The sequence below is a fragment of the Lathamus discolor genome, chromosome 5 (assembly GCF_037157495.1).
Source record: "Lathamus discolor isolate bLatDis1 chromosome 5, bLatDis1.hap1, whole genome shotgun sequence".
In the NCBI taxonomy this organism is placed as follows: domain Eukaryota; kingdom Metazoa; phylum Chordata; class Aves; order Psittaciformes; family Psittacidae; genus Lathamus; species Lathamus discolor.
This window is the reverse complement of record NC_088888.1, coordinates 15,717,991-15,744,949: the sequence shown is the minus strand read 5'-3', so window position 1 is coordinate 15,744,949 and position 26,959 is coordinate 15,717,991. Positions and strand designations below refer to the sequence as shown.

General features: G+C 38.3%; 1 protein-coding gene across 1 annotated transcript in view; it reads right to left on the bottom strand.

Moving 5' to 3' along the window:
• The window catches only part of USH2A (usherin), a 380,108-nt gene that overhangs the window by 314,680 nt on the left and 38,469 nt on the right, over positions 1-26,959 (bottom strand). The window contains exons 8-12 of the mRNA XM_065679870.1: positions 25,840-26,061; positions 24,286-24,379; positions 13,723-13,918; positions 12,811-12,941; positions 1,974-2,169 (exon numbers count right to left, since the gene is read on the bottom strand). Of these exons, the coding sequence (XP_065535942.1) occupies positions 1,974-2,169; positions 12,811-12,941; positions 13,723-13,918; positions 24,286-24,379; positions 25,840-26,061 (839 nt within the window). The remainder of the gene's footprint in view (positions 1-1,973; positions 2,170-12,810; positions 12,942-13,722; positions 13,919-24,285; positions 24,380-25,839; positions 26,062-26,959) is intronic.

Below are 26,959 nucleotides of genomic sequence, written 5' to 3'. Positions count from 1 at the left end.
GTAATCTATTCCTAACGATACGGAGGAAGGCCTACAGGGCATCACATTCAATGTTAACAAGTACAGGGGAGTTAGCACGCTTGGCATTTAATTCACATTCTTCTACCTTTTTATTCTAGATGAATGGCCTACTTTAACAAAATTATTGGTGCTAATGTATTTTACTGGTGATAGAATCATTAGTAAGATTTAACAGTTGTGTTAACTCTAACAGTTCAAGTTTCATAACACTGCACTCCACAGTTGCATTTTTCTGTTATTGTGTTTGTTTATATAGATAAAATGGCAATAGACAGATTGCTCTAAAAACCAATTTGGAAATCCAAAGAGGAAGGGTTTTTATTGAAGTTTGCTGCACACGTTCCAATATACAGAAGCTTGTTTACGAGTGGTTTAGAGAGAATGTAGCCTGGAATGAATTAGGTCTTTATCCTGCGAACAAACACTTGCATCACTACAGCCTCCACCATAGTGACAGATAAATTTGCAGAAAGCATAGATTTATACTTTTTATTACTATTTCAGTGGAAATAAAAATAATTCTTGTTGTTTTCAAAGGTAGAAAATATTTAAAATTATATGTAGACAATCAAATAGATGAGAACCAGATTGTTAATTTCTTGTAAATCAAACTTCCACTGCATCAAGAAAGGTTTTCACAGATGCAAACATGAAATGGGGACAAAGAATATCCAAATAAGAATGCTCTGAAGTCCTTCTCATTGAATGTAGAGAGTGCGTTTAAGACACATGGAGGTTATTTTTTCCCCTTAGCACACTTTTAATGTATGAAAAACACAGGTACTTGGCATTCCATGGGAAAGAGGACAGAAACTATTCAGGCTTATGTCTGTTTAGAGTTATTTTGCATTTGCTTTTAGAAATCAGAAAAAGGAAGAAACAAAGACTCACAATATTACAAATAAGTCAATATTCACAAGTCAGTGAGTTATAAATTAAGATGTACTTAAACACTGTTAATACAACCTACAAGCCCAAGCCTGCTTGGCCCAAGAAAAAATAGATTACTAACTGTGTTAATAACAAAGCAAAAAAAGATCTATTTTTTTGAGGCATGTATAGTCTGAGACATGCACAGTTACCACGCAAGGCTCACTTTATCAGGAAATTCTCCTTGCATAATATTCCCATACATCAACATTTCAAAGTGTATTATATATACTGTGTATTTTGGGCACTTGATAAATTTTGTCCTTATGTGGCTGTGGCTCCCCTCAAATACGCTGGAAGTAATAAATTGCTATAATCAAATCTAATTTCTGAAAAATACCTGTGGGAGTAACAAACAAAAAAGCCCGTCTTGTGAATAAAAAAAAAAAAAATGATAAATAACAGAGAAGGTAGCATTTTATTATAATCAGATTGGCATTGAATTACAAAATTAAAATTACGTGGCCCTTGATAACTAACCCAGGCTATGTACATGATTTGTGGAATTATGTTGACTTAGTTTGCATTTCATAGGAACAGTTCAAAGAAATATAATAGAAAAAAAAATTGATAGATTTATCACAAAGGACCCTGTAGCACAGAATATTTTGAGGGGAAAAAAAAATAAAAATCCATTTATTTTGGTCTATTAAGAAAATGAGCATGGAAACGATTTGCTTAGAACTCATTAAGTATGAATCATTTGGAAAAAAAAGTGTTAATTTCCTAAAAGAAACATCTATGCAGTAAGCAAATTATATTATTTCTGTGACTTATTAGTATGGAGCTATGTAAGCTAATGTAGCTGTGCCATAAAGAAACTTCTAAAGGGTTGATTAAACTAAGCTTCAAGCTGTAGTTTGATAGAATTATTAAATTAATAATTTTTCAACCGTTAATTTTATTTATTTTTATAATCCGCCTTCAGCATAGAAGTTTACTGTACTTTTCATTTAGAAATCAAGTGGTTTATTTGCAGAGAAAACAAGAAAAATGGCTCCAAGCTCTTGCATTGCACATACCAATAACATTTGCTTTGCACTTGCACTGGCCTGAATTTTGGTGACAGGTAATATCTCCATTGACTGTCCCAGAGGTATTACAGTTACAGGGACTGCAGCCATCAGGGTTTGACTGTTGTAGATTGTAGAATCCTTCCTGGCACTGATTGCATTGTCTGCCAGTCACATGTCTCTTACAATTACACTGGCCTCCAATCTAGAAAGATACAAAATATTATAGAATGGTGAACATACCTATTTTCAGATGATACATTCATTAGCAACAAGAATGGGAGTCTGAGTTGGGGAGGAGAAAACTTTAAATGGTACAGAAAAAAATAAGCCTGTGTAACACACACCTATTTTACATTTGTGTTGAGAGAGAAAAAAAAGGGAGCTATTAAGGAGACTATAATTATTACATTTTTTAATACAGCTTTAAAGCCGTGTTCATTCAAAACAGAAGGAAAAAAAACACTGAGTCAACAGTGTGGCCATATTTATCATCCGGACAGAGAAAGTGCAAACAATAATTACAAAATTGCATTGTATAAATTGTGATTTCTATTAAAACAAACAGTACTTTTTCCATCACTGTTACTGCAAGGCACCATCATTTTCAACGGTTAAGCTTTGAATTTTCTTTATTTGGACCATATATATATTTATTTTAGTGCAAATGTTAGTTAAATAAGAATGAAGCGAAGGTGAAAGATTTCCTTTCTGATCTCGTCCAAGACAAATTTTCTCTTCCTTTACAGCATGATGTGACCCAACAGCTCAGTATCTGAAACCCTCTCCCTCTGTTCTCAGTTCAGCTGGGATCATAGAATCATAGAACCATTAGGGTTGGAAAGGACCATAAGATCATCTAATTCCAACCCCCCTGCCATGGGCAGGGACACCTCACGCTAAATCATCCCACCCAAGGCTTCATCCAACCTGGCCTTGAACACCGCCTGGGATGGAGCACTCACAACATCCCTGGGCAACCCATTCCAGTGTCTCATCACCCTAACAGGAAAGAATTTCTTCCTTATATCCCAATCTAAACTTCTCCTGTTTAAGTTTTAACCCGTTACCCCTTGTCCTGTCACTACAGTCCCTGACAAAGAGTCCCTCCCCAGCATCTCTATAGGCCCCCTTCAGGTCCTGGAAGGCTGCTATGAGGTCCCCACGCAGCCTTCTCTTCTCCAGGCTCAACAGCCCCAACTTCCTCAGCCTGTCTTCATACGGGAGGAGCTCCAGTCCCCTGATCATCCTCGTGGCCTTCCTCTGGACTTGTTCCAACAGTTCCTTGTCCTTTTTATGTTGAGGACACCAGAACTGCACGCAATACTCCAGGTGAGGTCTCACAAGAGCAGAGTAGAGGGGCAGGATCACCTCCTTTGACCTGATGGATCCAAGTGTTCCACTTGAGTGATGGGATATAAAGGTGTTGTCCTATTCCCTAAATTGGTAGCATTGGTATTTGGAAGGAGCTGAGGCATCCTTTGTTATGCTAGGGCCATGATCTGGAAGTATTTGCCCCACATCCTGTGCAAGATTAAAGGACTCCTTAAAAGCTATATCATTTTCAAACCTCTGAAAGCCAGGGGTGCAGGGGAGGGAAACATAAACAAACCAACCAATCTTTATACTCGTCACTTGCAAATATGGTGGGAAAACTGACTACAGCGAAAGAGGGAAACAGCAATGGTACAGAGAGGGAAACAAATGGAAGACACAAGCCAGTATGTAACATAGCTGAGAACACAGTCAAAACAACACAAGAGGCAGCAGATGTAAACTGGCAAAAGGTTTAGGATTCATAATCAAGGTATAAAACCTAACTTTTCTAACTTAGGTGTTCTGGGGAACACAGAGATGGCAGCAAACAAATTATTATTTTTCTTTGGGTCAGTATATTTCTTTCAGTGCAAATATTTACAAATATGAAAGAGTACAGCGATTCAAAACTATTCATCCATAACATCAAAAGCTGTAGCTCAATACACTTTGCTTTTAATTACCTACCAGAACAAAAATGTCTCTTAACAGTTGTCTTTCTCATCTTAAACCTATGAGTACAGCAAACCTAAAACAACAGTGGAGCCCTGTAGCATTAGAGACAAAGCTACTCGAAAGTTACACTTACATGTTATCATCACACCCTCCCATCTGTAATGAACCTTTATTAACACTAGACAAAATAGAGCATTTTAACATCTTACAGTAAACTCAGCGCAGAGAACACTGAAGTCAGAGAAGCACGTATTCCTACCCCTTCCTCATAAAAGTCTCTGTAGTTCAACAAAACCTCTTCAGTATTCTTTCTAACAAAGATCTATTACTAATATATCAGCCACATTTTTAAGGAAGATAAAGATAATAAAAAAAGCAGGAATACACCACTTAAAAGGCAAGACAACAGAAAGCACAAAAACGTAAGAGTTAAGGGACCATGGTAGCAGAAAACACAGCAACAAGGATTTTCAAGTTATTCCCTTTTAGTCTGGATTTGATCCTAATATTTAGTTTGCTATAAGAGACCAAATCATGCATCACAGCCATTACTTGAAGAACTCGCAAGTGAAAAGCCGCTCTTGAGTTTAATCTTAAATAAAGAAAAATACCCTGTTTAATACCTAACTGCAAAAGAAACATTTTGTGTTAGTGATCATCGCATACTCAGATTACTGAAGAGCAAGTATTAGATAGATACCTCATTAGCACTCAACAAATACCTAACTTATACCCCCAAAGACTTTAAAGCTACCCCAAAGCTACCAACATGAAGGAAAGCATTACAAAAAGTGGAAATCTGGTCAAATTAGGGAAGTTAAGAGAGGATAACCACCACAAAATTTTAAAACCAGAATAACGCAATACAAAAATCATCTTTTAATGAGCAACATGCTTAAGAAATAAATCAGAAATAAAGGAAGACTACCTGAAAATCAGTGAGGGCAATAAGTAAGCGGTGTGATTAGCAGATAAAGATTGGGCTTGATTTGGAAAAAGTTTGGCTTAAAAATGGGAAATAAAGAAAAATAATATCTTTAAATTCTCTGTACCCACAGAGAAGCACCAAAATAATCCAGAAGTACTGTAAAATGCTTGACAATGGCTACTATTACAAAGAAGCTGACAAATGTTTGTAACACTGCAGAATAGGTGCACCACAAGTTACAACCTGGATATCTACATCAAAATAGTAGAACAAACTTTTTCTACACCTACATAAAAACCTAAATGAATTATGAAGCAAAGTAGCTGTCGTTACTGCTATTATTATTTCTATAAATATAGCTTATTCTAGAAACAATGGTAACATTGAGACTACTGGTAGCAATATTTAAAGCTTTTTAACTAGGATTTCATCAGTTTGCACAGGAGATATTACTGAACTTTCCACTCCTTGCCCCTATCCAAGTGCTATCTGTCATTTAAAGAAATAAGCCTTTAATTATGCTGGTTATAGAAGAGCAGAAAGCTACCTGTTCTTACACCGCTTATGCCCAAGAGGCCTGGTTCTGACCCAAACAGTAAGCAGACAGTAACAGCCTATCAACATGACTGCCTTGGTACTAAATTACTTATGGAAAATATCTGTCTAGATTGTTCACCACAAAAATGAGTCTGTACAAGCATTACTACCAAGTGGTGGTGTATCTTGGGACATCATAATTACAATTGTTATTTGATACAGAAAATCACGGCATTTATCCCTTGTGGCGTTTATAATTCACATATGAAATAAACTTTTGTCCCAGATCCTTGAATGCAAACAGTTATAAAAACTATGCAAGCAATCTCCTCCTGCACAAATCACAGCTACAGCATCACTGGATTTAATTCGCAAGCAGAGTACTTGGCATTTCTGAGTGTTAGATGTACCAAGCAGTTCACACTTCTTTAGACTATAAGGATACCACTTTTTAATTGAGGGATACTTAAATTCACCACGTCTAAAGTCTCAGATTAAAAAAGGAGCTTGCTTAGGAACCCTCCCTATGTCCAGTTACTAAACTGATATAAGGATTTAAGAAGAGATTTAAGTACTGGAAAAAGGGCAACATATTCCAAAGAATTGTTCTAATTATTGTTTAGGAGACAGTAAACTATATAGCCATAGAGCCTATCTAGTAGATATTCAACACATAAACATCATGGTCTCAGAAAGATATCTTCTGACTCCTTAAAATCGTGCTGACCATATGTATTTTTATAGTATAAAACGGAATTTCTAGGGGGTGTGGGGGGGTGGGGGGTGGGAAATACATCTATTTGACCTAAGCTTTTCTGAAACTTAAAAGCATCTTTTTCTCCTGGAACATCCCTATAGTTTCCAATAGCTATTCTCTGGTGTCCGTAATAGAAGAAACATACTGCCAGAAACATAATCAGAAAGTCTGTCAAATTCTGGAGACTAAAAGTAAGATGTGGCTTGATGTTACTAAAAAACCACCTAATATTGACACTTCCTAAGTTTCTTTTACCAAAGTTAACTTCTGTTTTTGAAGCCCAAAACACATGACAAAAAACTTTTGCAACTGACAGTCATTACTAATTTTTATAAAGGACAGAAGCACCTTCCCTTGACCAGCTGGTGATGTCCCAAAATTTACATGTTAAGACCCACAGGTCTATTTAGGTCCTACATGAAATTCTTTCTGTTCATCCTGCCATTGCTGGCTTTGCAATTGATTGGTACCGATCTCAGTGCTCTGCCTTTTTGATATAAATGCTAATTATATACTTCTCACTACCTTCCTTGATGCAAATCTGGCAAGGACTCCAGAATCCAGCTGACTGCATTCTCAGCAAGTAGGAGGAGGGAGCAAGGGGGCTGAGGTCTTTTCCTTTGTTCAGTTTAGGAAATGAGAACTGTATGGTGTGCTGGCTCACATACATAGGTTAATGGTCTGACCACCAAATACCTGAGAGTATTCTTGCTCTATCAGCTTTGGGAACTGAAAATTGAATAAGCAGCAATAATGAAGTTCTTTTTCACTCCCCTGCTGTCTCTTCTTGTCATTGCATATGATGACTTTCAGAAGTCAGTAACTTTCTACTGCTTCCACACAAAATGTGAAATGAGGTGTTTACCCTCTGTCCATGGCACTCCAAAGAGTGGGAGTGGACCAAATCCCCAAAATAATTGACAAACCATCACAGAAAACTAGTATTTCCATGGTACAAAATGCTTCAGGAATGAAGCCATAAAATTATTTAACATAAAAAGCCCATTTTCCTTCATTTTAGCAATAAGATTAAAGCCCTTACACAAAGGAATTCCAGGATTCAGAATACACACAGTGTTTTATAATTTTATTTTATGGAGTCCACTATTCACATGAGCTCTTCATTGACACGTTTGCATCTTTTATATTCCTTATTTTATTTGAAGAATACAACTGTTGACTGAAATGCTATAATCAACTGTTTTTCCTATGTTCTTTGGCTATTAATACACATTCTAGTTATTTATTTACCTTCAACCACAATACAAGGGTTGAAAACCGTGTAGGTGAAAAAATGAGAACAGGGTAATGCTCATTCTAATTTTAGATCAAAGAATTTATCAACTCAGAAGTAAAATTATCAGAAATATTCTACTTTGGTTTCATATGCAATAGGTATTAGCTAGCTTTTTCGTTTTCTATAAAAAAATAAATCAAATATTCAAAACTGAGGGGAAAATTAAGAAATTCAAAAGAGCAATATTTAGGGATGTACAGAAAGGTCAAATCTGAAGCCTGTTCAAAAGCTTACTTGGTAGTACTGGAATCTGTTTCCATTTCACTCCACAGAGAAAACACTAACTAACATTTTGTTCATCTTCGTGCTTTCGAATGAGTTTTCTTGCAAAACAAGACAACACAGCTACTGCCTTGACAAAAGGCAATTCAGTCTTTGCAACTCTGGAAAATATTCTCTGCAGTAAAATACAGCTTCTTGGCTGGATATATAAGGAATATAAGGAATATAAGGAATATATATAATATATATATAGGAATATAAGGAATATGTATAAGGAATATAAGGAAGAAATTCTTTATTGTGAGAGTGGTGAGGCACTGGAATAGGTTGCCCAGGGAAGTGGTAAGTGCTCCATCCCTGGAAGTGTTCAAGCCCAGGTTGGACGGAGCTTGGAGCAACTTGCCCTAGTGGGAAATGTCCCTGTCCATGGCAGGGTTTGGAACTGAATGAGCTGAAGGTTCTTTACAGCCCTAACTATTCAATGATATATCTGCATGGTAAGAATAAATTTTTTAAATCAGCAAAAGCTGAGTAAAGAAAGATGCCTAAACTCAGACACCTGAATGGTACTTCCAAAGAGTATGCAAAAGCAATAGCAATATTTCCAGCTTTGCCTGGAACAAATCCTGGGAAAAGAGTGCTTTTTTTTATTTTCACAGCAATATATATGGCATATTATAACAGAATCATGGAAGGACTACAAACTGCTGTACCTGGCTGAATATATAAATATTTGTAGAGCAGTCTGGGTAAAAAGCAGCACAGGAAAATGAGTCAAGGATTGTGGAGTAAGGGCCAGAAGAAATAAATCTCCAGCTCTCTAAACAAGCAAAAAATTATCACATCAGCAGTATTCTGGCAAGAATTTTCTCATGTGTGAATGGTTAGGGAGAAGGGAAGAAGGCAGCCAATGCTCCTTTCACTCTCACAAAACTCAGGCACCTCAAATAATTAATCTGATCTTTCTGATAGAAATATTTTTATGACAAATGTACACAAAGAGAACGTAATCGATGTGTCCTTTTCATACACTGATTAGATGTTAATAACCAGCATAGAAGTGGACAGTGGCTGCTGCAAATCTTTCTCTTGTACCCAAAAATCTCAAGGGAAAAATTTCTCTTTGAAAAAAGGTCTAATTAACTGCTCATGGATGCACTGCTACACCACTCCTTAAACACAGTTATCACTACATGCCATAAAGTTATAAGCTTGAATGGGGTTTAATATAGAATCATAATAATAGAATAGTTAGGGTTCGAAAGGACCATAAGATCGTCTAGTTCCAACCACACTGACATGGGCAGGGACACCTCACATAAACCATGTCATCCAGGGCTCTGTCCAACCTGGCCTTGAACACCACCAGCGATGGTGCATTCACGACTTCCCTGGGCAACCCATTCCAGTGCCTCACCACCCTAACAGGAAAGAACTTCCTCCTTATATCCAATCTAAACTTCCCCTGTTTAAGTTTTAACCCATTACCCCTTGTCCTGTCACTACAGTGCCTAATGAAGAGTCTCTCCCCAGCATCCATATAGGCCCCCTTCAGACACTGGAAGGCTGCTATGAGGTCTCCACGCAGCCTTCTCTTCTCCAGGCTCAACAGCCCCAACTTTCTCAGCCTATCTTCATACGGGAGGTGCTCCAGTCCCCTGATGATCCTCGTGGCCCTCCTCTGGACTTGTTCCAGCAGTTCCATGTCCTTTTTATGTTGAGGACACCAGAACTGCACACAACACTCCAGGTGAGGTCTCACAAGAGCAGAGTAGAGGGGCAGGATCACCTCCTTCGACCTGCTGGTCATGCTCTTTTTGATGCAGCCCAGGATACGGTTGGCTTTCTGGGCTGCGAGCGCACACTGAAGCCAGCTCATGTTCATTTTCTCATCGACCAGCACCCTCAAGTCCTTCTCTGCAGGGCCACTCTCAATCTCTTCTTTGCCCAATCTGCAGCTGTGCCTGGGATTGCTCCGACCCAGGTGCAGGACCTTTCACTTGGCATGGTTAAATTTCATAAGATTGGCATCAGCCCACCTCACAAGTGTGTCAAGTTACCTCTGGATGGCATTCCTTCCCTCCGGGGTATCAACCAAACCACACAGCTTGGTGTCATCAGCAAACTTGCTGAGGGCACACTCAATCTCACTGTCCATGTCACTGACAAAGATGTTGAACAAGACCAGTCCCAACACTGATCCCTGAGGGACACCACTCATTACCGGTCTCCAGCCAGACATTGAGCCATTGACCACAACTCTTTGTGCACATCTATCCAGCCAGCTGTTTATCCACCGAGTGGTCCACCTATCAAATTGATGTCTCTCCAATTTAGAGACAAGGGTGTCATGTGGGACAGTGTCAAACGCTTTGCACAAGTCCAGGTAGGTGACAGCAACTGCTCTACCCCTGTCCATCAGTTCCTTAGCCCCATAATAGAAGGCCACTATGTTGGCTTTCACTTTAAAATACAAATGAAGTTGCACACTAATCTGTAAGTGAGCATGATCTACAGATGTAAGAGAACAGAGAACCTATGCAAGGGAGAAATCCTACACACCTATATGCAGTTCTCACCAACAGTAGAGTGAAATAGGTGAACAGAACAGGCAGAAAGTTTTCATGATCAGTCCAAAGAACTGAGAAGGGAGCAACCATGTTACAGTAAGCTCCTCTACCTATCCCATAAACTATCTAAGTTAATAATATTTAATTTAATGAGAAAATATTCTATGTGATTCAATAGTGTCATGGTTTAAACCCAACCACAAACCTCGTTCACTCACTCCCCCCCTTCTTGCCCTCCCCCTGCTCCTGGCGGGACAGAGAGGAGAATCAAAAAGAATGCATCTCCCACGGGTTGAGATAAGAACAGTTTAGTAACTAAGGTATAACACAAATCACTACTGCTACCACCAATAATGATAAAGGAAATAACAAGAGGAAAGAACACAACACCTCAACACCAGCCGACCAATAACTCACCCCACTCCCCCCAGCTGAGCACCGACAGATACCTCCTCCAACCCTGCAGTCCTAGCCCTTCCGGGTATCTCCCTGTTACATCATGACATGCTGTGGTATGGAACACCTCCTTGGTCAGTTTAGGTCAGGTGTCCTGTCTCTGCTTCCTCCCAGCTTCCCCTCCTCCCTGGCAGAGCATGAGGCTCAGAAAGTCCTTGGCCAGACCAAATATTTGAGCAGCAACTAAAAACATCAGCGCTATCAGCACTGTTCCCAGGCCAAAAAATGAAAACATAGCACTGCACTAGCTACTAAGGAGGAGAAAAAAATGTCCTGGGTTCAGCAGTAGAAGTCAAATAGATTGAGTTGTGATACAATGGATTCATCTTGGAACTCTATACCTCTTGGAACTTAGTGAGAACTGGCACTTTGTGAGAAAAAAAAAAAAAATGTTGATGACCTGCAGAAAATGTTAAGCTATGCAGCAGAAGTGTGTTCTATGCCATTTTTGCTTTATTTCCTTCAAAATTATCATTGCGACATGACAATTAATTTTCATGAGTAGGGTCCTTATTCCTTATGATTGTCTTCCACAGGTCAAATTTGGAAACACTTCCTTCAATGATACCTTTCTATTTCATGTAATTAATTTCAGTGTTTAGTCCCCAGCCTTATTAATCTATTCTTTAATGCCTCTTAATAATTTCTTCCTGCTCTGCTTCTACTGCAGCAGTCAACTGATGCTTTATTGAGCAATACAGTCTCCCCAATTTTTTTCCTATTTCATACTTTCATAGTCAAGCTTCATCAACGTTCTTGTGCATTTCACCATAAAGCAGTGATTTCTGTAAACTCCCATTCCCCTTATTATATTCCCCGACAGCTGAAGCTGGTTTAGGTTAACATTTCACCACACAGCATGGACACAAAGTCAGCATTTGCTTGTATTTTTTCCTATGTCTTGAGAAATAGTCATAATATGTTACTTGTGGTTTTCAAGTTTGCGGTTGGGTTGGGTTTTTTTTCCCTATTTCTGTGATGCTGGCAAAAGTATCATACTCAGAAGACAGAAAATTCTAAATTAATTTTAATTTGTACTATAGGGGATTATCTTAAAACCAACATTGTGGTAAATCTGTATATCACTCAGGATATGCACCCATGCATGAATCCTGTAAAGGTGTACTGAATCAAACTGAGCATGTACCTGTACCACTGTAGAACCAAGGATGAAAATACAACCGGATCCTTACTGTTAAATAAAATTAGCACTGAGAGACATCATATAAAAAATGCTAAAGACTGTTTTAAAAAAGTCTGGAAAAAAGAAGAGATAACAAATGCAGCAACAAGCTGAAGACATTCAATCTCAATTCCCTGTAGTACAAGTTCTACCTTTAAAGTATTTTCAAATATACATTTTCTTCCCTATTCTGAAGAAAAGAGGATTTTGGAAATAGACAAGACATATGTGAATAGAACATGAACCGCAGGATATCTTTAATATGTGTTCAAGGTTTCAGTCACTTTTCTTGCTTTTTTTCAACATGCATGTTTTGAAAGTTACAGAGAAATTTATTATCAGACTATACATTTTGTATGTCAATGAGGTCTACAGGTTTAAAAAGCCTAGCTGAAGGCGTTTTCTCTTCAGCACCACTTTATGGGTTTCCTTTTCTTTTTAAATGGACTTTATGCATTAAAAGGGAGATCAATCCTTGTCTTACGAGAAAGTTAGCTTAATTTTAGCTCAATTTCAGGCTCAGCTTATTGCCTGAACACTGAAAATCTGTTATTTTAAGACAGTATCAAGACCTTCAAAATCACTCAAGACCTGCATGTTACATCATTACTTAGTGCGGAGGTACCTGTTGGTACCCTCAAATTAACATTTATTTCTGAAAATTCATACAGCATCTTTTCTGTCTGTTGCTGACACTGGTGAAGAACTCTTCAACAATATATCTCAAATTGCTCTCTATTTTCTCAGCTTTCAGACTCTGATGTAAGTCAATTATAATTTTGGAAAGGGTGAACTTAAGCATTTTTGTTAAAGTAGTTATCATCTAAGTACACCGTAAAAACTTATTGTTGCTTACCCAAGTGATTAAAATGCATTGTCACTTTTCTGTGTTGAGATTACTTACACTATCACAGTGAAGGCTCCTATTTTTGGTGCCTGTTGCATAACAGTCACAGGGTTTGCAGACATCAATGGCTGAAAGATCTGCACCTGCTTGTCTGTAATGGAAATCCTTGCACAGCTCACAGTTCCTTCCTGCATGAAAGAAAGGTCTTGTATTATGACTTCCAATTCATTAAAATTAGCTGTATAATTCAAAATTAAAGACTATTCCTTTGAGAGAATTCTATAATTTTCTGGACGTCCATTTTAATGCACCTTTCATCTTTACCTGCCAATTTAGTGATCCAGAGCATATGAAACAATGAACCTGTTACAAACTACGTTTTACTCCATTAAACTTCCATCTGTTGTATAATACCACACTTATATAAAAGCTATGCCATGCAAATGCCTATACATTTTTTGGAAAAATTATCACTGAACCCGATTCTTTTTTTTTCCCTTTACTAGACAAAGCCAAGAAAACTGAAATAGAAGAGAACTGTTAAAAACTATTCAACTATGCTACTTACAGGGAATAGAAAACTTTATTCAGTGAGGAAGCAATTGACATTAGAGTAAAATTCAAGAACATTTTTAGGATGTTATCAATTAGAAAGATGCCATTCTGTATTGAAATACCCCAGCACGTGTAATGGGAACAGCTTTGAAACTTTACATTCTTATTCTTTATTAGAATGCCTTGTTGAATGAAAGATCTTACACAAGATTGGATCAATTTCTAGCTGTATTTTCCTCTAGCTTAAGAATTAACATGACTGCAATTACTGCACAATCTGGATAGTTTAAAAATACACATATAGGAGAATTTATTGCAATGTGAGCGATTGAGCATTATTAATTCCAGCTGACACAAGACTTAGCCAAAAAGTGACTGTAAAATAAACCAGTCATTCTCTTTTGTGTGACTCACCGGCAGTGTTATGTTGACAGTTATCACACACTCCGCCACTGCCTCTGTAGTGTTCCTGAGGAAAATGGTCCATTGCTAAGTCATAGTGGCAGCTTACTGCATGGCTGTAGCATTGACAAGGTCTGCAATTATAGGCATGAACTTGGTCACCTGAACGAAAAGGTTTGTCGTTGTATAACGGCAAACAGCGGTCACACTGGAAAAGAACAAAACAAAACAACTTATTTCTTTACCTTCCAAGCACACTATTATACTCTCTCTCTAATCATGTTTTGTTCTAAGTGTTTTCCCCCATTTAAATATTACAGACATTGAGGTTTAGACAAGTGAGAAAGCATATAGAGAAATAACAAAACCATCTATTTTTAGTTAAAGTTAATTTAACAACAGATTAAAATCAAGGACAGTGGGTAGAAGAATTAAATTTTAAGTATTTAGGTATTTGACACAGGCAAACGTGCTGAGATTCAGATATAGTTAAACCTCCAAAGATGCAAAATGGCATCTACTGTGTTTGAGGCACAGAAGACATATTTGCCTAATGCATCCATTTGGATGCATTTTAAACACTGTTTCTTATTGTAGTTTGTACTATTGTAGCAACTGTAGTTTGTGCAATTACCATTTGACCTTGGGAGTGAAACAAAAGATTTCCTATGGCCAAATATGTGATGCTGCACAGAGTATCTGAAACATCAGCACTGCTAAATATGTATTTTATCTCATAAAATTTTCAAGAAAGAAGTTCTAAACAAAACCCACAAATCTCTACACATATTCAGGTCTGTCAAGTTATACTTTAAATTACACCAATGAATAATAGCATACAAGGTCCAGTGGTTAAAGAGACACCTAAACAAAATTATCTTGTTTTCTTCTTTTCATTTTATTAGATACAAAAATTAATGATATTCAAGTACTTCATTAGCTTAAATCCAAACCAGTAAAAATATTTTTACGTAGTTGAGGAGCACGGCAGGACCTCATCTTTTATCTGAATGAACTCACAAAAATACCTGCTAAGGAGAGCTTTATGAAGAATGTGAAGTTGGAATAATCTTTGCTTCATAATATACTCTATAAAACTTCAAGAAGGAAATTTAGTGTGCGTATTTGTTTATCAGGAACTGAAACCAAACTGGATTTCTTCATGAATGGATAGCATTTTTGACATATTCTTTTTTTTTATTCTTTATTTTTTATGGAATTGGCTCAAAAAGTTGTACATGTTGGCACTGGAGACATGTTTGTTTAGATTGTTTTTAAGTGGCATTACTGAAACTCCATTCCCAAAATAGTGGTTCCTTGCTGGATCTAAGAAACAAAATATATTCCAATTGTCACTTCCATCTTCCAGAAGGAATTCAAACGCTTAAAATAAGTTGCTTCTGTAAAGTATTTGGGCAACATCTTTCTTCTTAAGTTCCAGAAGTGTGCTTTCTTCATGGCTATTATTCCAAGCACTATTACAATTATTTAGGCCCAGTGTGCCTACATCACCTATATGCTGACAATTATGAAACTATGTGGAAGTTTCTAAGCTCTTCACTCACAGCTGATGCTGGAAAAGCATCAACTGTGGGTAGTATGTGAAATTGAATTCGGAAAAAAGCTTAAGAGCTTATTCATGTCCTTCCTTCATTCATTCACAACTGGTTGAAAGGAAGAAGGCAGAGAGTTGTGGTCAATGGCGCAGAATCTAGCTGGAGGTCTGTGACTAGTGGAGTTCCTCAGGGGTCGGTGCTGGGACCGGTGCTGTTTAATATTTTCATCAATGACCTGGATGAGGGAACTGAGTGCACCATCAGCAAGTTTGCTGATGACACAAAACTGGGAGGAGTGGCTGACACACCAGAAGGCTGTGCTGCCATTCAGCAAGACCTGGACAGGCTGGAGAGTTGGGCGGGGAGAAACTTGATGAAATTTAACAAGGGCAAGTGTAGAGTCTTGCATCTGGGGAAGAACAACCCCATGTACCAGTACAGGTTGGGGGGTGACCTGCTGGAAAGTAGCGAAGGGGAAAGGGACCTGGGGGCCCTGGTGGATAGGAGGATGACCATGAGCCAGCAATGTGCTCTTGTGGCCAAGAAGGCAAATGGCATCTTAGGGTGCATTAGAAAGGGAGTGGTTAGTAGGTCAAGAGAGGTTCTCCTCCCCCTCTACTCAGCCTTGGTGAGGCCGCATCTGGAATATTGCGTCCAGTTCTGGGCCCCTCTGTTCAAGAAGGACAGGGAATTGCTTGAAGGAGTCCAGTGCAGAGCCACAAAGATGATTAAGGGAGTGGAACATCTCCCTTATGAGGAGAGGCTGAGGGAGCTGGGTCTCTTTAGCTTGGAGAAGAGGAGACTGAGGGGTGACCTCATCAATGTTTACAAATATGTAAAGGGTAGGTGTCAGGATGATGGAGCTAGGCTTTTTTCAGTGATATTCAGTGATAGGACAAGGGGCAATGGGTGTAAACTGGAGCATAGGAAGTTCCACGTTAACATCAGGAAGAACTTCTTTACTGTAAGAGTGACAGAGCACTGGAACAGGTTGCCCAGGGGGGTTGTGGAGTCTCCTACACTGGAGATATTCAAGGCCCGCCTGGACAAGTTCCTGTGTGATGTACTGTAGGTTACCCTGCTCTTGCAGGGGGGTTGGACTAGATGATCTTTTGAGGTCCCTTCCAACCCTTGGGATTCTGTGATTCTGTGATTCTGTGATTCTAGTCATTCCCTTTAGTCTGCACCTTGATGAAAATCAGCATTACACAGCACCAGCAACATGAGACAATGGGGTTCATTCAGGTATTGCACAACTTGGGAAGCGCAAGAAAGAAACTCTAGCTCCCAGCCAAACTATCCCACTCATGTGGCTCCCTCCTTGCAGCATATCTAGGGAATTATGCCCTCTTTGAAAAGCAAACAGCAGAGAAACAGCTACCAACCTGCCAGCCCTGAATTTCCAATTGTATGCAGTCAAAACATGTGCTGGACCTCCATCCACCTCACCCTGCTGAGTTTGTCACATCTTTATTAAGCTAAGAATTGCATTTAACTTCAAGACTTGGTGTGTTTGACTTGCGCTTTTGGTAGCAGAATGATGTACAGATGGCAATCTTGAGTTCTTCACTGATCGAATGTAAACTCTGCTTTTGTCCATAGCAAAATTGTTGAGATTTTCAAAGGTATTAAGAGATTCAGCTTCAATTCTTGGCTACCACAAGTAAAACAGATGGGTAGATTTCCCAAAAGCCTTTGACAAATCTGAGGGCTAGCAACAGATTGATTAAGAACATTAATTCTTGACAAACAAGTCTTCCTCCACAACTATAAAACTCACAAACATGTAGATGTCCTTAAACTCAGTTACATCTAGGCCCTTCAGAAAATATGTTAAAGATATGATTTTCCCTATGGACAATACCAAACACGTCCTCTTGATACACAATATCTGAACCACTCACCTTCTGTGATAACAGTTTCCTGAGAAAACCTTACATGGAGCAATGATGGTCAAAATACCTAGCTCATCTAGGACCAATTCCTTAGTCTAAAATTATGAATAAAGCCTTATTTCCAATAATTAACTCAAGATTTTTTTTTTACTATAACTATTATTATTAAAAGCTTACCTCCTCAAAATTCCTGTATCCAGCACACTTAAGGAAAGTTCACCAGTGACTTCAGCCTAAGCCTGTATGTGCCAAGTTCCTTATTAGTCACTAAGAATGCTGAGGACAGTGCCTCTGAAGAAACAGCCAACAAATACTTGAAAAAATACTTCAGAAGGCAACACTAACAATACTTTAAGACTTGTAATAACTAGAACCTTCTAGTCCAACACTTTTAAAATATCCCACTGCTTGCCTCTGGGTGGCATCCTTTTTTTCCTATGTTGTTCTCTTATGTAGAATTTATTCCTTCTTTTTTCCTAACCTGTGTAGGAGTTCCCATCTCCCACCTGTCAGTCAAAGTTCAGCTGCAATAACTAGCGCATGTACACACCTATAATACTTACAGAAGCATATGTATAATGTACTGCATATGTTACTAACAGTACGCAGATTTTACAATCTGCTGAACTGGTATCAAGATCAGAATGCCACTTTCTCGGGCATTTTGGAATGCTACCTTGTCTTCACAAGGCTCCCATACATGCATCACCCAACCACGTTTGTTTATGCTGCCCTGTTGACTATGATAGGATAGTTAATCACATATTATTTTTCCCTTCCTACAAGATCCCAGTCTGTATCCAAATGGACAGTATGCATTCACCCCATTTAGCTTCATTAGCCAAATACACGTGGCTTCTAGGCAGTAGCTATTTCGGTGTAGCTTAGCCCTGCTCTGAAGGCAGTCATCTTAATATTCCCATGGCTTTTCCTCAGTACCCTCCCTACAGCATTTGACTATCTATCAAGACTACCTGTTAGCAGAGATTTGAACCGCATCTGTTTATTGTGAACTCCCCAAAGACCAAAAAGTCTTTAAACTCAAAAGCCAGGTCTTATTATGAAAAAGCAAACAAACAAAAAAAAAAAAAAACAAAACAAAAAACAAACAAACAAAAAAAAAAACCTAGAAAATTCTAAGTGACTCCAAGTGATTAAGAAAAACAGAACAGAAATTAAGAGTGTCTTATGGGGTTCCACCATAATACCCTATGTAGCTTAAAAGGATGAAACATGATTTTAGAAACTAAGCACAGACATTGCAGGTGGTTTACAAATACCATATGTCAAGTAGTATTCTAAGAGAACATACTTCTGCTGCTTTGCAACAGTAAAGTAACTGCCAAAGAACCCGACTGGCAAAGAGAGTAAGATCGGCCATCTGAATGCCAGATTCAACTGGCAATGGGATAATGGGATGCAACTGAAATCCCAAACACTGGCAAAGATGTTGTCAGGTGGTATGAAATATACTTTCATTCACTTCCTCTTTTATTTATGCTTTCTTTAGGTGAAATTACTTGAAGCCATAGCAAGTCCTACAAAGTCAAACCCTATGCAACCACACTGACAATTCACAGAATTGATGGATAAGGTTAAAGCAGTTGATGTCATCTACCTGGACTTGTGCAAAGCGTTTGACACTGTCACACACGACATCCTTCTCTCTAAATTGGAGAGATATCAATTTGATGGATGGACCACTCGGTGGATAAAGAACTGGCTGGATGGCCACACACAAAGAGTTGTGGTCAATGGCTCAATGTCTGGCTGGAGACCGGTAACGAGTGGTGTCCCTCAGGGATCAGTGTTGGGACTGGTCTTGTTTAACATCTTTGTCGCTGACATGGACAGTGGGATTGAGTGCGCCCTCAGCAAGTTTGCTGATGGCACCAAGCTGTGTGGTTCGGTTGATACGCTGGAGGGAAGGAATGCCATCCAGAGAGACCTTGACACACTTGTGAGGTGGGCTGATGCCAGCCTTATGAAATTTAACCATGCCAAGTGAAAGGTCCTGCACCTGGGTCAGAGCAATGCCAGGCACAGCTACAGGCTGGGCAAAGAAGAGATTCAGAGCGGCCCTGCAGAGAAGGACTTGAGGGTGCTGGTCGATGACAAAATGAACATGAGCTGGCTTCAGTGTGCGCTCGCAGCCCAGAAAGCCAACCGTATCCTGGGCCGCATCAAAAGGAGCATGACCAGCAGGTCGAAGGAGGTGATCCTGCCCCTCTACTCTGCTCTTGTGAGACCTCACCTGGAGTATTGTGTGCAGTTCTGGTGTCCTCAACATAAAAAAGGACATGGAACTGCTGGAACAAGTCCAGAGGAGGGCCACGAGGATCATCAGGGGACTGGAGCACCTCCCGTATGAAGACAGGCTGAGGAAGTTGGGGCTGTTCAGCCTGGAGAAGAGAAAGCTGCATGGAGATCTCGTATCAGCCTTCCAGTACCTGAAGGGGGCCTATAGGGATGCTGGGGAGGGACTCTTCATCAGGGACTGTAGTGACAGGACAAGGGGTAACGGGTTCAAACTTAAACAGGGGAAGTTTAGATTGGATATAAGGAGGAAATTCTTTCCTGTTAGGATGGTGAGGCACTGGAATGGGTTGCCCAGGGATGTTGTGAGTGCTCCATCCCTGGCGGTGTTCAAGGCCAGGTTGGATGAAGCCTTGGGTGGGATGGTTTAGTGTGAGGTGTCCCTGCCCATGGCAGGGGGGGTTGGAACTAGATGATCTTATTGTCCTTTCCAACCCTAACTATTCTATGATTCTATGACAATCAGGCTGCTCAGTAAATTAATTCAAACTTAAATTCTCCAGGATTAAGATTCAAAGCTATTTTCAAATCAAACATCCACTCCATCTAACTGACATTTAGACTCCAACCTTGTAGGCTTTCTGTAAAATAAAAGAGGGGGTGAAGGTATGCATTGCAGCTGATGAGTTCAGTATGTGTACTATTTTACCAACACTCTAACTTGCTAAGGATATTTAATCGAAGGGAGCCTACAAGAATGCTGGAGAGGGACTCTTCATTAGCGACTGTAGCAATAGGACAAGGTGTTATGGGTTTAAACTGAAACAGAGGAGGTTCAGGTTAGATACAACAAAGAAGTTCTTTACTGTGAGGGTGGTGAGGCACTGGCACAGCTTGCCCAAAGAAGTGGCAAATGCTCCATCCCTGTAAGTGCTCAAGGCCAGGTTAGACAGAGCCTTGGGTGAAAAGGTCTAATGTGAGGTATCCCTGCCCATGGCAGGGGTGTTGGAACTAGATGATGTCAAGGTTCTTTCCAACCCTAACTATTCTATGATTCTATGAGTAGGGAGTGCTGTAGCCACAGTTACTAGTTATTGTAGTGTTAATTTCACTTCTCTGAGGAAGCTACCACATGGGAATTTTTCTAACTTTTTAATAATAGATTTAGTGGGGTAAAAGAAGCAAAATACCACCACAAACTGGCTAATCACTTGGCCATTTATACGGAATACATGAAAAATCATAGAAATGCAATAAATACATGTAGCGATATGATCTATGACAGCTACTTCCAACAACTTTGAAGCACCAGCCCAGATGTCTCTGTTTTTTTCACATGAAAAGAAATAAACATCCTGCACAGAGGATAAGCCCCTGAAAATAATTTTCAGACAGGAACAGCCTTCTTGATGTCCGAGAGGTAACAATACAACCATAATGCTAGCTGCCATCTGCCTACCCCTTCAGTAAAACTTAGAAACTTCAGGTCAAAAGGCAGAATGACCACTTCACACTTCCTTCAGCATGTCATTACCTGTGCAGCAAATCACAATATATCAGACTGCAACACGTTCTTTCCATATTTCACCAATGCTCGTACACAAATTGTTGTAGAAGCCTGGACCTTTGAACTGTGAAATTACACCAGTTTTCCAGGGATGGAATCATGGACAAACCGTAACTTCCACAGACATGTCAAAGTTATCTAAAATTATCAGACAGATGAGACTATTGCACTATGTGCCTCTTAGCTTGCTGTTTCCTAACACACAAGTCAACCACCTGCCTGCCAGATTTCCTTTCTTTTTATTCTGATGTAACCATCTTCCTCCTAGGCCTGTCCTCTAGATACACAAATTATGGCACAGAGCTCACCAAAAACTGCATTTTTCACTAGCTTGCTTCTGCAAGCTAGAAGTTTCTGTTAGTTGAGTGACCACTTACTATAGTCAATATTTACAGCTCCTCAGGTACTATGTATCATTAATTCCAACATCTAACACGATTATACAGATTGACCTTTAAGGTTTAGATAGATTCTTCTGTAAACAACATAAAAAGCCTAATTCTTGGTAAATCAACAATGCCCTATGCAGTTTTCAGACAGCAGATGTTTAAGACCATTAATTATTTGCATTGAAAATTCCGAAGACAAGAAGTCCCTACTGTATCAAGTCACCCTCTCACTTCCATTCATACCCTCTGAAGCATTTATCAGAGTTGCTTTATGTTAAATTCAATTTTCTATTATTATTTCTACAATTCTTCCTGTATATTTTGCCTTTCTCTATTAAGTTCTGCATGACCAATTTAAAGGAGGCTCTGAGGCTGTAATCCCAAAGCAGGACACAGGCATTTACAGAATAATTTTAAATGAAGAAGCTAAGCATTTTCATGAGAGAAAAAGCTCTAAGGATTCTTAATGTGGCCCCTCAGTAAGTCATTCTTAAGCATTCCCTTCTTCCTATCATATCACATTTCATTACAACATATTTCCTCATCAAAACAGAACTCAGAAAAAAATAATATAAAAAAGAGAAATACCATTTGGTATGTCAAATTTCATAACATGGTGATGCCAATAACTAAACTAAGATTTTGATTTGTAATGGATTATATTAAGTTTTCAGTTTCTGGTATCGCTTTGCTGAGCAACAGCTATCCAGATGCATGTCAGATAAATTCAAGATAGTAATTTTAGTTGCATTATGTGTAAATGTGAAAAGGACTTACTCTGCCATATGTAAGAGATTGTCAAGGGACCTCTGTTTAAAAAATCCACACAAAATGACCCAAAACAATAAAACCTCCTCAGCTGTGGTGACTTACTGACTGGAAAAGGACAGAAGTAAAAATAAAAAGAAAAAAAAAAAAAAGACTGCAGACAGTGCAATTCCATCTCAAAACCAAAACAAACAACAAGAGCTTATATTTGGAAACTTACTTCACTGTTAATCGAATTACTATTAATAGTAATAATAATAATAGCAGCTGCCTAATTCACTAGAGTGGAAGCCTGAGAAACACAGGTATAAGTCTGTAAGACAGTTTTATCATTGCAAATGACAGACAGCCTCTTTATCATGGACTGTAGTGCTAGGACAAGGGGTGATGGGTTCAAACTGAAACAGGGAAAGTTCAGGTTAGATATAAGGAAGAAGTTCTTCCTTGTGACAACGCTGAGGCAATATAAATCCTTGATAAAATCTAAAATAGCTGTGATATATTTGCAAATATTATTTCTATTTTGTTACTACTTCTATTTTCTTTCTTATTTAGCAGATACTGACATCATCATTAAAGAATGAGCAAAATAATTAAACAACATCCTTATTGTGTTCTGAATAAATATGTTAATTCAAGCATTTCAATTATAGTTACAATGCATACATGCCAAATCAAAAATGTGACAATCACTGGGACAGCCCATTAACATGGACAGAAAATATCTGATAAGGCAGATGCATTGTTAAAATGTATTTGGTTTGTTTTCACAAGGTAGCAGAAGTCTTGCAAGAGTGCTTGGTGAACTTCCAGATCTTATTAAATATTTATAATTAATCCCTACAAAGTAACATTTCACAACATGTGTTCTAATTAAAGGGACATTGTCAGTTTGAAACTTTTTTCTAATCTGACACATCTAAAAACTTCTAATTTTTGTTCAAATCCCATTTAGTCAGTGGATCTTACATTTGTGCTTAAAATACTTAAACACCCTATGAAATTTTACAAAGTTCAACATGATCGCAAGCACAAAATCAAATGCTCTCAGATTAACACTTCTTGTTCTATTCTAGCACAGACTTCTTCAGGGGGTTTTATGTGAGATTAGTCTCCACTTTGCTACTGCTGTGGCTGTTCCATAGCCCCTTCTTAATCTTTAGAAAGCCTGTTTCCAGAAGGCACAAATGTAGCAGGGAATATAACATGTATTCATGATGGAAATCTAGCATTCAATGGGATTGTAGGACTCATTCCTTTGATGTAGCTCACTCTTTCTTAACTTCGACTTCTTTTCCTTAACTCATAAATCATGATTCTGCTTTCACTAAACTGTATGCAGTTTACATATGTATGGCATGTCTATACATATGTATACATATGTATGGGCATGTCTCAGTATTTACTCAACTATGCAAGAGATATTTAAAATCAAGTTCAAAATATTTTAACTCTTCCTATCTTAGGCATAGTTTGTAAAACAACTGCATTAAAAGATCTCATTCTTAGCTGAAGTCGGAGACTGCAATCTACAGATGTCCCAAGTATCTACGGATGTTCCAAGTATTATAACGTAAATCTGTGTTAGTGTTTTACCTTGGATTAGGCATGCAGTTTTGAACAAAACTCCAAGTTTTCTGCATTTACTGTGGTTTGGTTCACATCACAGAGCTGTATTGGACCACTTGAACTGTTTCCTTTCTAAATTGCAAGTTGAACTCCAGGACTGTGCCTACAGTGCTCTATCTACTAAATGGGTCTGGAGTTCTTAGGACCAGACTAAAAGTAGAGTAAAAATAGCACTCTACAAACTGCTACTTGCTACAGCTGGTAGAGCCATAACTTTTATTAGATGCTGTCAGTCTAAATTTAAGTTTGCATCTAATGCTTGAAAATGGCATAATCCTCTAACAAGAAATCAAATTCTTTAACTCACTCAGCACTCCTAATGATGTGGTAGAAGGGCATTTGGTGGAGGGGACAACATTTCTGTTTCCTTACTTAATACAAATCCCATTATGGAAAGTCTCCCTATAAAAGCTAGGGCAACACTAACACACATTCACGCACACTCTTCCCCAGGATTAAAACCCCACTTCTGAGGCAGTTCATAGGTGACGTAAATAGACAAAGGAGAGACTAACATTATTTCCTTCTGTATAGCTTTCCTTAATGCACAGGCATCTATATGGTTCCACAGATGAGTCGCAATTATCAGCATGGCCATGGCAGTTACACCTGAAAGACAAATAGGTAATGAAGAAAAAATTAAAATATGGAAACACATCTGTCCAACAATATAAAACACAGCCACAAAGACAATTTTGTGTATTGCATAGTCTCGTTCTTTATTAAGAACAAATAAACTCCATCCCTGGCAGTGTTCAAGGCCAGGTTGGATGGAGTTTTGGGTGACATGGTCTAGTATGAGGTGTTCCTGCCCATGGCAGGGGGGTTGGATTTCTTAAGGTCCTTTCCAACCGAACTATTCTATGATTCTATCAAACAGCACCAAAGAGAATGTTCCTAAATGCAGTAGCCTACAAAAGATTACTCAACATACTTTTAAGTATCAACAGTTATTTTCCAAGAAAATAAAACCCAGCATGTAGTAGAGCTACTGTTACCTCATATAATATGTAAACTATATTTCAGTATATAGCAATATCTAAACTTTGTTAAATGGCAACTCTTCATCAATATTAAGTGTTACAGTGTGGCTATAGTTGTTTTTTCTTCAAGAAATCTGAACCATATCAAGCATAATTTTCTACTTTAACCCATTTTGATCTCAGTTTAAATGTCCATTTGTTACTAAAATAAAATCTTTAAAAATTATTAGTTAATGGGCAATAATGATACCACTCTACCTGAATGGCTGCTCTTCTGAAGGCATGGCATAACTTAGCGAACTACAGCTGAAATCATTTTGCTGTTACATAGTCACCAAAATTGTAGCTATTTTAGTAAAAGCATTATCATACACATGTAAATCAATAATCAAAACTTATTAATAGTATAGAAAATTTTTAAGGTAAACATGACCTAATGGGTTCCCTTAATAGGGTATATCCTCTTAAAATGAGGACTACCAAAATAATTTCAGGAATAATGCTTATTTGCAAAAATCTGCACCATATGCTTCTTGGAAACTATTTCATTGCCCAATTTGCATAGTATTTACAGGGTATAATTAGTCCTTTCACAAGACAGAACACTTATCACATACAATAAAGTTGTCAGTCACAAATAATGTAACACTTTTACTGACAGCTGCCCCATTTTAAGAGGAAAACTACAGCTAAAACAAAGAATGAGCTCTACATTAAGGCTGTACAAATTGCCAGGTCTGGAAATGTACAATGAAACTTGGAAGAGCTACTGAAGGAAAGTGCAACCCACGGTTTCAATCAGAAGCTTTTGCTTAGAGGCATTGGTAACTCCAAGGAAGGACTGCTTTTGACAGATTTGTGTAATGAGTATAATTAATTTTAAAATAACATCTGAGCAAATGTTTTTTAAGAAGCAGTACACCAACAACTTCAAACTTATGCAGTGCTTCAGACCAAATTCCCTTCTCATTCCTAAACGTAAAAGCAGAACAACTTCATTAAATTTTAGGCAGGTCATTATATACTTTGCATAGCTGTAATAGTTACAGGCAGTGATGGGTGGGGGAAGAGTTCCATAACACCTACCTTCCGCTGACTGTAATCTCATTAATTCCATAGTACCTATGCCTAAAGTCTACCCAAGACTCATTAGTATGATACTGGCCATGGAGATGAATCCTCACTTGTGTAGCTTTCACAAACTCTTGGAGAGATGGAGTATTGTAAAAACCGTTGTAACCAGGTCGGTGATTTGGTTCCGGGGTAAGAACACTAAAAGTTAGATTGCCGCGGGAATATGGTGTAAAGCTGTTTAAATAGAGAGAAAGACAAATGAAAATCAAAATATCACACATCTTACAAACTTTATCTCCTAATATACTTTCTCTCAGAGAGGGTCTCCACTTAATTGTACTTTTTTTTGTGTGTGTGGTTTCTAGGGAAAATTTTCATGTCAGTGGATTCCCAGTCACCAGAATTCAAGCACAGAAAAAAAAAAAAAAGTCTTCTATACATGTAGTTTTCCCCAAAGTCCTATGCTTTTCTCCATACCATGAGTTTCTAACTGAGAGGTAAAACTTCTAAAGGGCATCTTCAAAATATTAATAAATTGTGACTTATACAATGTCATCTGCACTGTGTTTTTGATAAGTTTAACACAGTGTCTTTGAACTTGCTTGAACTACATGAGGAATCATTCAGATAACTAACATAACTAACATGCCCATGTTGTTAATTACATACCTGCTAACCACATATAAAAACCATACAGAAACAATCATATTTTGAATTCCAGAGTCACTAGATTGCACCCTCTCATTTGACGAGTGAGCACTTGGGAACACACACTACCTTCCAATGAGTCAAATGCAAGAGAATTCAATTGAAAGTGGTAGGATTAAGAGTGAAATTGTATATTTAAGCCCAAGAAGGGGAAAGACAGTCCTAAGAATTCAAACAAAGGCTAAGTAAACAAGTATATATGAACTGCTCATTTGCACAATTTGGTATGAATCATATCTCATGTTGGTATATTTACTATGCTATTATTACTATATTTATCTCATGTTAATATTTACTATTTACAGAGTTTAGCTATGAGTAGAACTTGCTTCTACAAGAGAGGAGAATGCCTGCTTATTTGCACATCTATTGAGGTAATTAAAAATAGTATCCCATGGTATCACCTGGCACCTGACATACAACA